The sequence below is a fragment of the Lethenteron reissneri genome, chromosome 24, assembly GCF_015708825.2.
Source record: "Lethenteron reissneri isolate LAM-NWPU_2019-01 chromosome 24, ASM1570882v1, whole genome shotgun sequence".
Lineage (NCBI taxonomy): Eukaryota > Metazoa > Chordata > Hyperoartia > Petromyzontiformes > Petromyzontidae > Lethenteron > Lethenteron reissneri.
This window is the reverse complement of record NC_083802.1, coordinates 14,506,797-14,522,811: the sequence shown is the minus strand read 5'-3', so window position 1 is coordinate 14,522,811 and position 16,015 is coordinate 14,506,797. Positions and strand designations below refer to the sequence as shown.

Here is a 16,015-nt window from a genome sequence, read left to right as displayed (position 1 = left end):
TAATCGCCTGTGGGCTGGTGTAACCAGGTTCCTACCAGTATTAACTCACTCTGTTGTATCCTCAAATCTTGTAACTCAATTTTAACCCACTTCCTAATGTGGTATCGACTGCAAACTTGGCATACTTATGTCATACTGATGACAATACTATATTCTATCATAAAAATGTAAAATATATATTTTTAAACATTATTTTTTATGTTATGTTTCGGCTTGGGTCTAATTGTCCACGGACAACTGACGTTGGCTGTAAATGACCAAGGTCCCTTATGTTATGGCAAGCTTCGGGGCCACTTCTTGGAGTCGTGGAGTTCTGCCATTACTAGTACATTTCATAAAAGCGTGTTTTTAAAATACTTATTTTGGGGTTAGATCGTGTAAATGTGTCGTTAACCCCGCCACCACCGACATAAGCAATTAGTAAGGTTTGTCGCATAAACAGAATTGCCAATTAACATGTTGTTTACTCGACAAACCGTACTAACTAGTAAGGTAAACAGAATTTACGTGACAACCCTTACAAAACAGAATTGGCAATTGGCATGTTTACTTGACAAACCTTACCAATTGGCTGTGTCGGGTGGTGGCGGATTTAACGACACATTTATATTTCTGCGATGTAACCCAAAAAAAACTGTACTATGGAAGTGTCAGGGCGTCGTGGCGGTGTGGAGTGAACCCCGATAACATGCGTTATCGGGATAACGGTGATACAGGGTGAACGGACTCCGAAGGCTTCATGGTTGTATAGGGGGTATAGACTACGGGATATGTTAAACAAATATTCTGGCAAGTCAGTATCTTAAATGAACCTCCACTATTATTGGAGATTCAACGGTACAAAGAAATGTACAGAAACACAAAAATTAAGCATCCACGAGGTAATCACAATGGTTTGCAGAATGTTGATTTTCTAATGAAAATACACATTTTGTGAACATATTTCTTCATAAATCTTGCCCAAACACTATTGATGTTAGTATTGGTAAGCTGTTACATCATAGGTAGTTCGCTCAGATGAAATATTAAAGTTTCTGAAATCCCTCCTAATTTTAAACGGATACACCAGTTGGGTAATCGTTCTTCTTCCAAGACGTCTGGCTAGTATGGAAGAGTAGGCAAAATGTCCTCCAGATGCATTTGAGCAATAATCTTCAGGTGCACCTTTACAGTTTGCTTTCACAGCATGAATCCGTAATCCACAGGGTGAAAAAACATGAGCTTCACGCAGTTATTGTTGGTGTGTAGTTTTACTTTTAACTCTTGCAACATGGCTGGGGGGAGGGACAGTTGATTGAAAAAATTTGTATCTAGCACAAGTTACAACTAAACAGCTCCCCTATCCATGTTGAGTATCATATGGTAGGTATATACCGCCACCTTTTAATTGCAGATGGAATTCAAGTAAACTAAAGAACAAAGAAAGTGTTTACATATTTTTTTTATTATTTCTACAAGGATAACACATTTTAGTTCAGTTGCATAAATACAAGCGCACAGGTGAGAAGCATTCAACTTATGGTTAAAATACATTTTACGGTACAAAATGTCAGAGCATCAGTCACAATGATTCAAGATTTATTCAAACTGGAATTCATGGAATGACTGAAAAATATCCGTGGAAGCACACAGTATTTGAATTCAAGAATACTCATGAATTAAAATAAAAAATACTGCATCAAAATTCCAAAAATAATCACAAAAACATAACGGGTGTGCTGTGGCATTGAACAAAAAAACAGCTGAAAAATAAATCATCATTGTCATTAAAACCATTTATTCGAAAACTAAATTTACTATTTAAAGCAGTGACTGCTCATGTTTAAAATAAGGAGACTAACCTGTTGTAACAGTAATAATGACAAAAGTGAGGATTTTACGGCCCAACCAAAAATTGTACATCCTCGAAGTTGATCTAAAAAACTTTTTTGTTACGGCTCTGTATTTTGTAAATGTGTTTAATCTGCCAAAAATAAATTTAGCAATACTGTATGTGACAGTACATTTCATGAGGAACTAAAGAACAACACAATACAGCATAGCAAATGAAATGTAAAGTGCACATTAAAACTAAAATTTTAATATTGTAAAATGTGTAGTCTAGAAGTTTGGCGTAAAACTCCTTTTTTTCCATATTTCAGTTCAACAGAGATCACAAGTTTGAAGAGCAATGAATACACGTTGTAGAGGCCCTGCATATGCGTACAAAGAGTTATCATAAGCAATTTCCGACAAACCTAAATGTTTATTGATAAAAAAAAATCCAGGCCACGACTGGTTGCTCCAATTATTAAAAAGGTGCGTGGATCCCAAATCGTATATTCGAAGTCCAGACGTTGGTATTTTTAAGGCCTCGTCCGTCTGTTGAAAAAGTCACATATTACAGTCAGATTTTTTCCCCCATTCAAGCACAAATCCAAAAAAAAAAACGCTTTGCAATGCAACTCGTGATACATACTTGGGCTGAGCATGGTGTTGGATGCCTGGTCCAGCAGTGGAGCCAGCTTTCATCTCGACTGCAATTGCACACTGCAGAGAAAGAGAAATGCATTTAAATAACGAGTATGTCATCATGACATGCTTGATTGCAACTCTAAATGTATTTCTGCTAACAAAGCTTCAAACTCATGTCACACATCCTGGGACAGCCAAGTTATTTGTTTACAAAATAAGAGCAATTTGTTTTCTGGATTTCTTATTATTTCAAGACTCAAAATGATAAACAACAACACTTTTGTCCTCACTCTTGTCTCCACGTCGGTCCACTCAGAGTCAGGTGTATCTGATCGCTGCACAGGCGCACGCTGATCTGACTTGCGCTTCCTACAGAGGTCAAGATCGGTGCAGCATTGCATATCATGAGAAAACGTAGAAAAAATATACCAACATTCTCACGAATATATGTAAATGCAGGCAATGTAAAAATCCACAAAAATAAAACTTGTAAAAACAGTGGACAGTACCTGGATGAGGGCGACTCCTGCGTTAGGGTCTCAATGTCTGTGAACTGTACGGACTGACCACCGCCTCGTGTCTTGTAAACTTGGCCCTGCAGACAAAAAACGTATTCAGTTTCAGACATGCATTCCTGTTATGAGAATACAAAGTAGGTAAAAGACATGCTCGCTGAGTCTAGAATGCCTTTTTCAGGTCCTTTGGCCAATTATTTTCTTAAATAATTTGAGGAATCTATACCAGATTAACCCAAAGCATGACCCATTCAGCAAACGTTTCCATGCAAAAATCAATACTGTTTTTATAACTAAATTCAAAACGAAGAATGCAACAAACACTTTCTACAAATAATAAAAAAAGCACTCAAGATTAACCAATGAAGATTTCCTTATTCACTTCACCTTGATGAGACGAGTTTCAATTTCTCCATCCGAGGCGAGTTCCTGATGTGTGAGCATGTACTTGTCCGCCTTGGAAAGGGCACGCTCTGTCGGCATGAGCACCGTGACGGAATTGGTAACCGATGGCTGCATCACCGTCCCCGTATCCACACTCGTCGCTGGCTTGTGGTCGATCCAGCGTTCCGGCCCAGCCGAATGTGACCTCCTGTGCCTCAGTGGCACTGGGGGTGCCGTCTAAAGTAGTGCGGACATACAGAGCTAATGAAATCAGTGCACACAGCAATATATATGCTACAAAGAAATTCAGTTTTGTATTTCCTCACTTGTGTAATTGAGATGCATCTGGCTTGCCTGCTGTCCTTCACTATCCTCACTCACTTGCCTCTCTTGTTCCTCACTGCTTGATAAGCATTCTTCTGCAGCCTCATTTTTCCTTGTGGTCCTTCTCAAACACCTGTCCATGTGGGTGGGAGTGGCCGCCATCTTGCCTGCCTGCCTACCTTGGTGATGCTTTCGCAAACCCTTCCACGCCTCACCAGGCCCCAGCCTCCCTTCCCACTCGTTCACGTAGGATGCAACAGAAATGTTGTCGTGGGAGTTGGAACGGCGGCTGGTTAAGGCATTGCGTGGCAAGGCCACGGGCCCTCTCTGCGGTCCCGTGCAGACGTGGACAGATGTTGGCTATTCCACAAGCACGCAAAGCGATGAAAAGACCCACAATCCTCTCAGTAAACACATGTTAAACAATGTGAAAATCACATGAATCAGCTGTGAACCTGTCAGCTTATATTATAACTCGGATTTCTCTACCCAAAACTCATAGCCTCTACACAAACATTTCCTCGTGTTGCAGTACAACTCCTATCGAATGCATAACTGTTGTGCAGTGCGAATGTTAACTTCAGAAAAGTAATTACCGGTGCAGGTGAAGGGGAGGCGGAACGCTTTTTACGCGGGGGTGGCACTCTCTCTCGCTCGCGTGGTGTCCGCTCCGGCCCTTTTGTCTCTGTCACGATGGCCTTTAGCTGCTTCAGCTTTTCGTCCTTCACCCACAGCTTGTTCTGCATCTCCATCTGCTTGGCTGCCACGCGTCGATCCTAGCCCAGCATGTGGCAAAGATGGCAATGTAATACGACTACGTAACTAGTTTGTAATATGCAAATTATTTTGTCAAGGCGCCCTTCCCCCCTTCCAACCCAGCTTAAAAAGACGCTCCAAGCGTGGTGGTGTTTCATTCAGACGCTGTCTCACCAACAGACCTGGTCTTCACCTGAGGATGGCTGCTTGCGTTGTGGCCGAAACGTCGCGAGAATTATTTTATTATGTTTTATTTTTATTATTTTATTATTTCCCTTCTACGTGACTTTACCGAAAGAACCAAGACGAATCCCTGCAGTCACGAAAGCTTTAAATCGAAATTTAGTTGTTAACGACTTTGCTAAAAATATAACACTGTGCCTCGAGGCAGTGTCCAAGCCAACAGTGGGATCCAATAAGTGTTAAGTTGCGTAGATTGAACCATTTTTTTTTACCAGCCCAAAGGCACCAACCTAATTGTGAAATGTTATAGTACACTTCCTGATTACCATTGTTATTGGATGGAACTCATAATCTGCAGCTTATTTCTCCTAATTTACTGAATTTTACATATATAAATGTAGACATTTTCTCCTGGTCCTGAGCAAGTTATATTTTTTGGGAGGATATATTTTAGAAAATATTTTTGGTATAAAACATAGTTGCTGGATATGGATAACTCCTGCTTTTGATTTCCCAAACTACTTTTCATCGAAAAAACAGCACTTATCTCAACATAAAAAAGTGAATTTGATAAGACATGTGGGGAACACTCACACATTCACGCTCCCACTTGCTCTTCGTCTCACTGACAACACCGTGCATTCGCATCTCCATTCGCTGCTTGTCACCGAGCTGCCTTTGTAGCTCATTGCGCTTCTCCTCCACTTGTTGCTGCAGAAGCCGTTTGTCATCCTCGTGAATGTTGTTGGTTTTCTGCAGTACGTCGATCTGCAAACGTGCATACGGCACAATTATAGAAAACACTTTTGAGAGGCGACACTGTGCAGAATGTAAGTTAGCTTATTATTTCACAAATTCAGAACACTTAAGCATTGTCTAAAGTGGGGCTTGGAGCATTTTCCTTATAGATTGCAAAATTTGATTTTTAAATACCATTTGTAGGCTGCAAATGAATCAAACGCATCAGTCACCTCTGTGACTACAAGAGGCTGTTACAATGACAGAGGTGGTTAAGTATGATAACATTTGATAGTGTTGCTAGTTATAAAATATTCCCTTCTAGTAGCCAATTAGTGTGGCTCTGATGCTTGCAGTGACAGATCTATCATATCATGTGCAAGTCCAAGTGCGAGGCCTCAATTAGCCATGGGCTATGTGAAATGAAGTCCTCAGGGAAATTTGGCTTGAGAGCTGTATGTTCGCCACCTCTATTCAAAAGTCAACAAAAAAAACTCGTCAGAAATGTCATTGCGAGTTCTACACATACCTTGTACTCGAGCGTCTTGGCCTTCTTCTCCATGCGCTCTAATTCTGCACGCTGCGCTGCTAGCTGCCGGTCCTTCTCTGCCAACTTGTCCTGCTGCGTCTCGATCCAGTTCTCACGCCCCATCACATTATTGTCCAGCTCCTGCAGGCCTGCTCGCAAGATACCCTCTATTCGCCAACAGAGGAATAGCAGAGAAAGCAAAAACCCATAATTCTTTCAAACAATTCCATTACGTGGCAGAGTGGTAGCAACAACAATAAGATAGCTAAATAAACTAAACTATGTTAATTTCACCAAGTACAGCCTACTGAGCTATATAGCTCTTTTTCAGGAGTGACCTGGCCACTAATGATAGCTCAATGAAGTGGATTACCATGTGGAAATGTATAGCAGCCAAATAATCTAAACGCATGTTTCTAAATTTGTTGACGGTCAACAATTGAACTATCACTTTTACCCGACATAATGAAATGTGCTGTGCATTAAGATCTGATAGTGGATGCCGTGCATACATGTGTGCCTGTTGGTGGCACTTACGAGCCCGGGCCAACTCGTCCCGCATGTTCTGCCTCTGGCGAATACACATTTCCAGGTGGCTGACAAGCACCGAAAGCGTCTGTTCGTCACTCGCGTCCGTCAGCTCCAACGACGGGAATGGCGGGAAGTTTTGCAGCGACAGAATTTGCATCTCTGCTACATCACCAAAAATAAGGTCATCAATATTACAGTTGGAGAAATAGTGAATAAGTGATCGTTATCATGCAGGCAATAACAGGATTACAAATTCATGCAAAATTAACAAAAAATGGCAAACTATACTGCCAGCTATGCACTCTGTTTTACTGCATACGTTTTCACAATTGTGCTGTGCAGGTCTATGGTGTTTTCAGGTTATATCACACGTTCAACATCTTACTCCACGTAATGGGAACTTTTGTACGTGTTGAATTGTTGAAACTCCCAGAACGTGGAGCACAACAGTTGGGCATCATGCAGAGCACACGGTACAACTTGAAAACATCGTAGAGCTATGCACCCATATTCATTGCCCAATGGGCGCTATTACTGTGTTGTCAATTTGCTTAAATTCTATTTTGTTAAGAGCCGCATCAGGATGTGTCCATGCACCTGAGTCCCCTGAACTGGAGAAAGTAGGCCCTCCACGTTCCTCCAGCCTGCGAGTCAGCTCCATGCGTAGCTCATGGTAGCGGTTTCGTCGTCCCGGTGTGAGTCCGAATATGGGTTTGTCGGCTGGCCGCGCCACTTCAACCTCCTGGGTCATCTCCGCAAATCGCATCACGTGCTGCAGGAATTTTTTAAATGCATCAACACTTATCAGAAATCTTAATAGCCTGGTGATCTGCAATAATGTACAGCGTTATGGGATGCTATTAGCATGATTGACACGATATAATATATAAGTATTATTATAACAAACAAACCATTTATTTGTCATCAGCTGCAAAGCCATTATTAATGCTTATCACACCATACTCTTATCACACCAATTTCACGGGCATCCCTCAAAAGTACAAGGCTCCATTCCTACAATCAGACAAGAAGTCAGTTGCCTCACTAGTTCAAGATATATATGAATGGAAGTCAATGTAGCAAAAAGACTCGGATAGGAGATATGGCATACAATTAAAATATTGATGTTGCTTGCATGTAATAACACATAAGCTAAATAGAGATTGGCCTCCTACCAGTGTCTCTTCATGGTCTTCTGCCTTGGGGTTCACGCACACAATCATCCGCACTTTTCCTTCTCCATCAAAGTAGTTCTTGAACAGGAGCGTCAGCTTGGAGTCTCGATATGGCACCATCTGTTAAGGAAGCATAATGCATTCATAATTAAATAACTAGTTTTTAAAATATATTTATATTTGAACACGGTACTATATAAGACATTTAACTCCCTACACATTAAAATAAATCACAAAGGAAATAGCATGAATAACATTTTGCTACCATACCTTGTTTGTTCCAAGCATCTGGTTTTCTCGCAATACTTCTATGCACGTCCTCAGTGTCATCAAAGACTGATTGATGTTTCCTATAAATGAGGAAAAAAGCAATTTATGAGCAAACAAGAATAATCTTTTCATAATACTGTGTGTTGAAGCCACAACATTTACAATCAACACACCGGTGGGCTAAAGCAGTGAACTATTTGTCTTTGTCAACGTGACACATTTTTACTGATTGGCCGTGTCAGGTGGTGGAGGGTTACGACACATTTATAAATAAACGCGATCTAAACCCAAAAACGTTGATTATGAATAACATTGGTCGCGAAAGCCTACGTGTTAAAGAATAATCTACATTATTTCACTTGGTGCTTTACAATGGTTATGCCGCTCTTCATACTGGCTGCGATTCAGAATTAATATTTACCGCATGAAGGTGCCTTATGACTGTCAACATTGACCAACAACACTTAACCTTAAATATCCAAAATATGTCTTAGATGGTGCTCTGAGAGCTATTGCCATTTTGTGTTGTATATATGCATCTTAATCGATGTGGCTGCTCGTGTCCACACTAATTTATTACTAAATAATATAAATATGAAATGAATATTCAATAAAACAATGGAGAAGTTATTTTTGCCAGATGTGACATCACTATTTCCTACTTGCTCTTGACTTTCTCGTGACAGATACAGCAATGTTAATGCACAATATATTGTTTTAAATGGTGTTTCCTTGAAAAATAAAAATGGGCGAGTGAGAATAATTACCAGCTTCCCGGAGACGATTGCCTTCTGCCTTCGTCCTGTTTGTGCGCTCACTGCCAGCCAAGTCCACAAGGGCCAGCTGGCTCACTGTGATCTGCTCCCTGTCCTGTGCAATAATATTTTATTGTCATTACAGGGATATCAAAAACACAGGGCAAAAAATTAACAGCTCCCATTTTGTGTGTGTATATATACGTAAAAAGTGCACATTGATAGAGTTCCTTACAGATATTTTAAGTCATTTTTCCTAAATGAAGCATCAAAGTCATGTCAGACAGCCTAGGACACAGCCTAGATACATATTTCCAGTAGTTTACATTTTTGGGTCCAATCTTACTTCAAATAAATTAATTGCAAACCCTTTCAAATGCGGACCACATTGGGAATCTCCTCGATCTCCATGGGCCGAGCATCAAGAGGAAAATTTTGGAACAGGATATCATTTAACAGAAAAAGTGGGTGTGGCAGCCTGTTTGTTGCAAACGACCCACTGCATTGTACAGTGTGCCCATGGTACCAATGGGCCGGTAAAAACTACACCCATGCAGTAGGATGCACGCCCCTCCTTTATAAAGTAAAAGGAGTACAATCTGTGCGAGTCGGTACGATCCGTTGCGAGGAGGCTACCTGGAGTACCGTCTCGCCGTCCGAGTCAAGTGGCGCCTGCACGAGCTTGACGATGAACACGCTGTGGGAGCGACTCGATTCACGGTTTAGCGTCGTGTTTGCCACCCGCCGTCTCTTCTGACCTGAGGACAGAAACGTGTCAGTCACATCGGCAGGTAAATGGTAGCAATTACAGCAGCTTAGGAATCACTTGGTGCTTGGAACCGCCTACAGCACAGATAACAGGATGCATTGCAAAATGCAGTATAGCGTCTGCTCTTGCCTGTTCTTGATAAAAAAAACAAAAATGAAATAAATCGTAGGATAGTCAACAAATAAAAGAATCCCATTGTTGAAGTCAAAAGGTGCCAACTGTACCTCTCCAAAACATCTCAAATGCCTCTTCTGTGGACTTCACCTCCACCTCTGTGCAGCCAACCACGTACATGTTATGGTTCGAGTCCTCTCGCAACATTTTTGACTGTGGTGGTCTAAGGGAAGATCATTGCAATCAGTTCATGAGTGCAAGCTTATAGGGCTATATCATACTCTGCATTACACATCGGAAATGTATAATCGTAAAATAAAGATTACCAAGTGCAATTAATAGGTTAGATGAAGTTTTTAAAATGGTAATGAATAGATGATGTACATTTTTTACATAAAAAATTGTCATTCATTATCAAATATTTTCAGAAAGCTCTTAAGTACTGCAGACTATAGCAGAAGGAACAGGCAAGCAATCAATGTAAAAAGCAGCAATACAGGATTTTAATGTTCATGCACCATGATGGCAATGAATATATTTGCTTTAAAAAAACACACAATTCGGGAGTAAATGACATCTCGTGTGCGTGCAGCACGGCCAACAGCAGAGAGCCACACGGCAGCGGAGGCATGTGGATCTGGCATGCCAAGGAGATTGCACTACTCTACAGAAAGGCTGTGCAAGACAAATGTGCATACAGCAGCCGCTTGGCATTTGAGTAACAACCAAACTCTCGGAACATACATGAACTCTGGGTTCCGCGTCGTCCCACTTGTGGGAGTGGCACAAGTTGCCCACCTAACAGAGGGACATGTGACAGAGAGGTGAAAAGCAATGCCCAGCGTGACCCACCCCAAGCAACAAGCGGCCATAAGATCCCAAAAGTTGTGTCCAAGGAAACACCCGGGAGTGGAAGCATTACACTATTACCACGCAGGTCAGAGAAATTATAAAACAGTAATTAGTTATATTCTTAGTTCTTTCGATAAAGTCACGTCGAAGGGAAATAATTGTATTATTTATAATAATTTATACATAATGAAATTCTTATTATAAATAATAATAAAAAAATTCCCTTCTACGTGACTTATTTCCCTTCTACGTGACTTTACCGAAAGGACCAAGAATATGAATCCCTGCAATAACGAAAGCTTTAAATAGTAATTAGTTAGTTTTCTTGCTCGAAAATTTATATAACATATATATTTTTAAACGTCAATATACAAGAAAACCCTAGAAACTGACTCATTAGGAAAAAGGAATGATTAAGCCTAAGTATACACCACACATATCCAAGTTCTTACTTGGGTCGGATGGGATCCACAACCACATCTTCCAAAAGATCAAAAATATAGTTGTTGTATATCTCAATATACGAGACAAGGACGCTGTAAGCGCTGTCTTCGTCCACCCCCTCTGCCTTGCAGTGTTCCTCCACTGTGATGATTTCTGCAAACTCTGTGTCCACTTTTGACCTTCAAGAAAGACAAAACAATTCCAAGCTTAGGTTTTTTTTGTATTTTGTGTCTATTCCACTACACATTTCTTTTAAAACTAACAAGGTCAAAATGTTATATTTTTCCCAAAATTTATTCCGATTGTGCTATTGGCATCACATCATAAGTCTTCTTGGAACTGTCACAGAAGTGCGTCATCCCATAGAACAGCACAGTCCATGGAAGGAGTTAACAGAAATGCTTCTGTAATCTCTTATCCACACTAGGTTCTCGGTTGAGCACTTTCCCACCCACCCTGCTCCAGAGTAATGTTCGTCGCACGAAGGTGAAATACATTTTTAAATTCTCAAAGATAAATTCATCCAAATTAAGTGTAGAACCAAATTCAATTAGTTTTTTATTGTGCATTCATTGGTGAATGGGGTTGAGACATTAACTCGCTGCACTTGGGAATCTGGTTGTATCATGGACAGCTGCCCGAATTCAAAAACAGCACCAGCTCAGCACAGACCTCAACGCCACCCGCATCAATGTAACAGCAATAAACAACTTGATTTAAAACAATTCCACAACTGTATTTTAATTGGAATACAGTGGAGCTCATCTTATCCACAACTCCTGTTATCTATGCCCAGAATCTATCCATAGAAACCCCTATTTTCCATGGACAGATTGCTTCTATTACTCATGGCTAATTTGCAGACAACACAAGTCACCTTTAAGTAGATTAAATCACTAATATTGTCCCGTGTTTATCAGGGGCTCTCTTCGAGGATAAGAGATTCGTTGTATACACAGTAATATCGGTGAAAAGCGTCTCCCAAATAGCTTTAGATAAGAATTTCACTGTATAACACAAAACAATGTTCACTGCAAGTAAATCTACTGCCAGATGTTAGGCCTCACCTTGACGTGGTCGATTTTGGAGTGGCCGGAGGCAAGATATCTCGTTTCTGCCTTTCAAGAAGAGCGTCCACCTCTGACTGCACTTCCAAGCTATTTTTGTCATCCAGCTTGAACACCTACAAGGGAAAAAAACAGCCCTTAATTAGGACCTCTGCCTTAGACAACAATTTAGCTCCATTGGAACCTCATTTGCCAGAAGAAAAAAATATGATAATTGTTTTTTTACCCTTTTATCTGGCAACAAAACTGACACCTTTTTTACAAGGAGTCATATTTGCATAGACCACAATACCTGCAGTCATGACAGTCTGCAGTCATGACAGTCATGACTGCAGGTATTGTGGTCTATGCAAATATGACTCCTTGTAAAAAAGGTGTCAGTTTTGTTGCCAGATAAAAGGGTAAAAAACCAATTATCAACAATTTAGCTATTTATAAAGATTTTCAGTGTAATATTCGCACCTCCAATTAGCACAGTTGGTTACGTACGGTGCGAAAAAAGTTCAACATACATTAACTACGTATTGTGACTCTTTGGTTTTTTCGGTAAAGTGACGTAGGTATAAAATAAAATACGTATCGTTACACTACAAAGCATCCTTTGAAAAATTCACAATGTTAGATTATGTTAAAATAACTTCACGTTTATGTTTGATACATAGCAAATATTAAAATAATTTCACCATCTTGGTTCAATAAAACCTAATAAGTACGAACAACCAGATAATTTAGTAATTTCAGCAGGAAGGGCCCAATGAGCTGTTAGGCTCTATTTTACAGACATGCTGAGACAGTATAGATGTTATACATTACATATCTTCGTTAAAATCATATTTACATAGGTCGCTTTACAAACACCAAATATCGGGACAATTCTCATGTGTATACTAACGAATTATTCAAGAGGACTTTTCTGAAAAATAACAGCTCACCGCAAACTTATACACGTACAGCAAATTATTTTGAACGTGTATTATAGTGAAACTAATAACCTAACTGTATTCAAATGTAATTCTAGATTTTGGTTTGGCACACTTCCGGAAATTTTGCTATAGAAAAAAAAACTCTTCACGAAGAAAACAAGCTAAAGAACACAAACTGGCACGAGTGTTTTACTCACATATCGTTTAGCCTGAAACTTGGAAATGGTGTTGAACAACATGTCCAAGCTGCGTGGGAGCAAGCCTGGTTGTCCAGGAGCGCCGGTCATATTGAATGTCTTTCCACTGCCAGTAACTCCATATGTGAACAGCAGACCTGAGAAACACAAAAGGTCCATACATATGTATCGTGATGAGACATCATTCGCCAATGGCACTTCCATATCCCTCCCCCAAGATAAAAAAAAAATCTTTACATATAAAAGTTAAAAAGCAAAACATTTCAACAGACTTACCATTCTTCCCCTGAACCAGATCATCCACCAGTGTTTTCGCCACAATATCGAACAGCTCCTTCTGTGTTGTATTCACACCAAACACCCTCTTGAAGGAGTACTGGGTCTAAAAACAAAGTTAAATGACATTAAGTACCAATTGCTGCACAGCTCTATCCGGCTTACATTTTGTGAAGTAATGATAATTAAAGCCATCCCACCTCCTTGTACTCTCCGTTGCGGAATGCCCGGGCCCCCTCCGGTGGGTGCAGCTGGACCATGGTATCACTTATCACCTCCACACAGCATTCCTTATCATCCTCGCCCAGAGGTCGCACTCGGCAGTACACCTGATCAAGCCAGCAGGACAGACAAGAGATTAATTTTATATTCATCCATAATAATGTCTGCGTAATATGCGACCATGAGGCTGGTTGTCACATATCATAAAATTACAATGTATACAAATTATGGCAATGCTGACCGTTACATCCATCCGTTTTTTCAAGCCACTGCTGAATGAGGACCTCCCCGCACAATTAGGTAATGAAGGTTGTTTCACCGTACAGTGTAGGTTGGTATAGATGGACCACTGTGGGGGTATTGCACAGTTTAATAATGAATTGGCTGCACTTCATTACGATGCCCACAACATAGCCCTGCAGTCTTTAACACGTTTAATGCTTGCCAATCGCCGATCCAGGCCCAACCCTGCTAAGCGCTTGAGATCTGACAAGATCAGGCATGTTCCTGGGGATTTTATCGTTGGTGATTTTGGTAATCGGTTAGTATTCTGTATTGTGATCATTATTACAGTGTGTAAACATATGAAATAGTACTTGCCCCAACGGGATCTCTGGGCTTCGAGTTTGAAGATTTTTTCATGCCTGGCCTCTTTGGCGTTTTAGGTCGTCTGCAATAAAAAAAGTTAACACAAACGTTGCGTATTCAGCTACATAATATTACTTTGGTGCAATTACTCAACTCCATATCTTTAGATATGCATTTTATTAAGCTTGTATTATAATATATGTAAAAATTATACTCTGGATTAAAACAAAATAATATTTTTAAAATAACTGGAGTCTCTTCTATGTAAAGAGTTCACGCTTACATTCGAATTATGCGTATACATGTGTCATTGTGTTTCTATACAAGCGGTTGATACTCTAATTTTGTTCTCTAGCAATTTTCCAAAGGAATGGATAAACTGCAACTGCATTTTTACTGAAACCTTTACGTATAATTTCACACTTGAATTCCACAAAAAGTTCCCACTTGTGTTATAGAGAACAGGTTTGTATTATTTTTCAGCTCAGGTTTTGTTGAATAAAAACTACAACAAAGTATTGTAAAGTTATAAATAATGATAATAGTATCTTTACACGTTTAAAGACAACAGATATCACCCTGTATATTACTTAAGCCACTGCTGTAAGTCAAAATACAACAAAGTGTTCCTTGCAAAATACTCCTGCGCAATTCATTTTCAAATAACTGCATTGATGATTTTTTATGTTTCGCAATTTCTATAATATATTGCCTTCATTGTTGATATAGCTGTCTTGAACGTCATGCTTATAAGCTATGCAAACCATTTCTCTTTTGGGGGATTTTGGAGACAGGAAATTCAACGTCATCCATACAACAGCTGACTGGGATTCAATTATTAATTTTTTATGCAGAAGCACACGGGTACCTTTGTTACAATTTACTCTTGGACTCTTGCTAATGATAAATTAACGTAATCTATCGAATGTTATGTAGACAGCAGTTGGACATTTCCCAAATACTATACTGTATTAGTAACACTTGGACTTTTAACACCAATACAAAATCGCTCTTGTGAATGCCCATGGACAAAGATCTTTTAACATCCATTTCACAGCACATACAATAGTTTAAAATGGACATAATTAATAAGACACTTTGGTCGTAAGCTCTAGTCTGATGAATGAGATTGTTGACACAAATGAGATAGATGTTAGCGGTGAGCTATACACTGGTTGATCATGCCACTTGCTGGTAACAGCAAAGAGACAAGTTATGTTTGATAATGACAATGACACGAGTCAGCAGCATAACCACGGCGGGATTGCCGCATACCAACTGATCACCACCTCACACACGTTAACAATACCTCTTTATACGTTTCTCGTATTGCGACAACAAAAGCCACAATTCATTGCATCGCTTGAAGACGCATATTGTTTCCCCTTCGATAAAACATTCGGCCTAATAAACAACTATATAGAAGGGAAAAAAAATCATCGCAGTCCCGTGCCATCGGATTGGAGCCAAGTCGCTCAACACATTCGCCCGCGGCGGCCTTCGCCGCCGTCAGCATTGTTCCCTCTAAGGAGCACTTTTAGTCCAACTACGATCGCGGCGAAAGGAGCTCATTGTCGTGCCGATTGGCAAGGCGCACTCACAGGGGACGCGACATGGTCGGGGTGTTGTGTAGAAGAGCCGTCGTTGTTACCGCCGCCGCCGATACCAAATTCGTCTTCGCGCTCCACGTTTCAAATGCCGCGACCGTTACGCCGACGATTCGAATCGAACCAATCAGCGCTCGCCGGAAGTCAACTCGGGGAATTGTTTTTTTTTTGCAATCAGCAAAATACTGTAGGTCGTGTACGATTAGCATTGTTTTTGTTGTTAACGACCCGTAGGAATATTAAAATAAAATTGTAAAAACTCAAGGTATGTATTTATTTTCAGTATCCGGTTTTGTTTTTGTTTGCTGGTGACGTCAGAAAACTGACGAAGGTTCAAAGGTC

The 16,015-nt window shown here is 40.2% G+C and overlaps 1 protein-coding gene across 9 annotated transcripts; it reads right to left on the bottom strand.

The window, feature by feature from the left end:
- Nucleotides 1–1,443: 1,443 nt before the first annotated feature.
- Nucleotides 1,444–15,778, bottom strand: KIF23 (kinesin family member 23). 9 transcript variants are annotated; one of them, XM_061558404.1, is made up of 24 exons: nt 15,668–15,778; nt 14,079–14,148; nt 13,457–13,585; nt 13,257–13,362; nt 12,981–13,117; nt 11,861–11,976; nt 10,802–10,972; nt 10,242–10,295; nt 9,608–9,720; nt 9,251–9,372; nt 8,627–8,729; nt 7,860–7,939; nt 7,590–7,709; nt 7,012–7,186; nt 6,421–6,576; nt 5,884–6,050; nt 5,211–5,384; nt 4,274–4,453; nt 3,708–4,037; nt 3,357–3,590; nt 2,964–3,049; nt 2,745–2,823; nt 2,459–2,529; nt 1,444–2,361 (listed from the first exon to the last, which is right to left on the bottom strand). In XM_061558404.1, exons 1-24 carry the CDS (start codon nt 15,679–15,681, stop codon nt 2,346–2,348), a joined length of 3,003 nt encoding a protein of 1,000 aa, XP_061414388.1. In that variant the 5' UTR covers nt 15,682–15,778; the 3' UTR covers nt 1,444–2,345. The 9 variants fall into 9 exon arrangements, with proteins under 9 accessions (XP_061414388.1, XP_061414390.1, XP_061414389.1 ...); XM_061558406.1 differs by having other exon boundaries at nt 3,735–4,037; XM_061558405.1 differs by having other exon boundaries at nt 6,421–6,573.
- Between the last annotated feature and the right edge of the window lie 237 nt (nt 15,779–16,015).

Excerpts from the sequence above, each read along its gene's own strand:
- KIF23 (XM_061558404.1), bottom strand. Across the intron at positions 13,118-13,256 it reads TCTGGTTCAGGGGAAGAATG|GTCTGCTGTTCACATATGGA; the intron begins GTAAGTCTGTTG and ends TGTGTTTCTCAG. Across the intron at positions 5,385-5,883 it reads CCAAGACGCTCGAGTACAAG|ATCGACGTACTGCAGAAAAC; the intron begins GTATGTGTAGAA and ends GCACGTTTGCAG.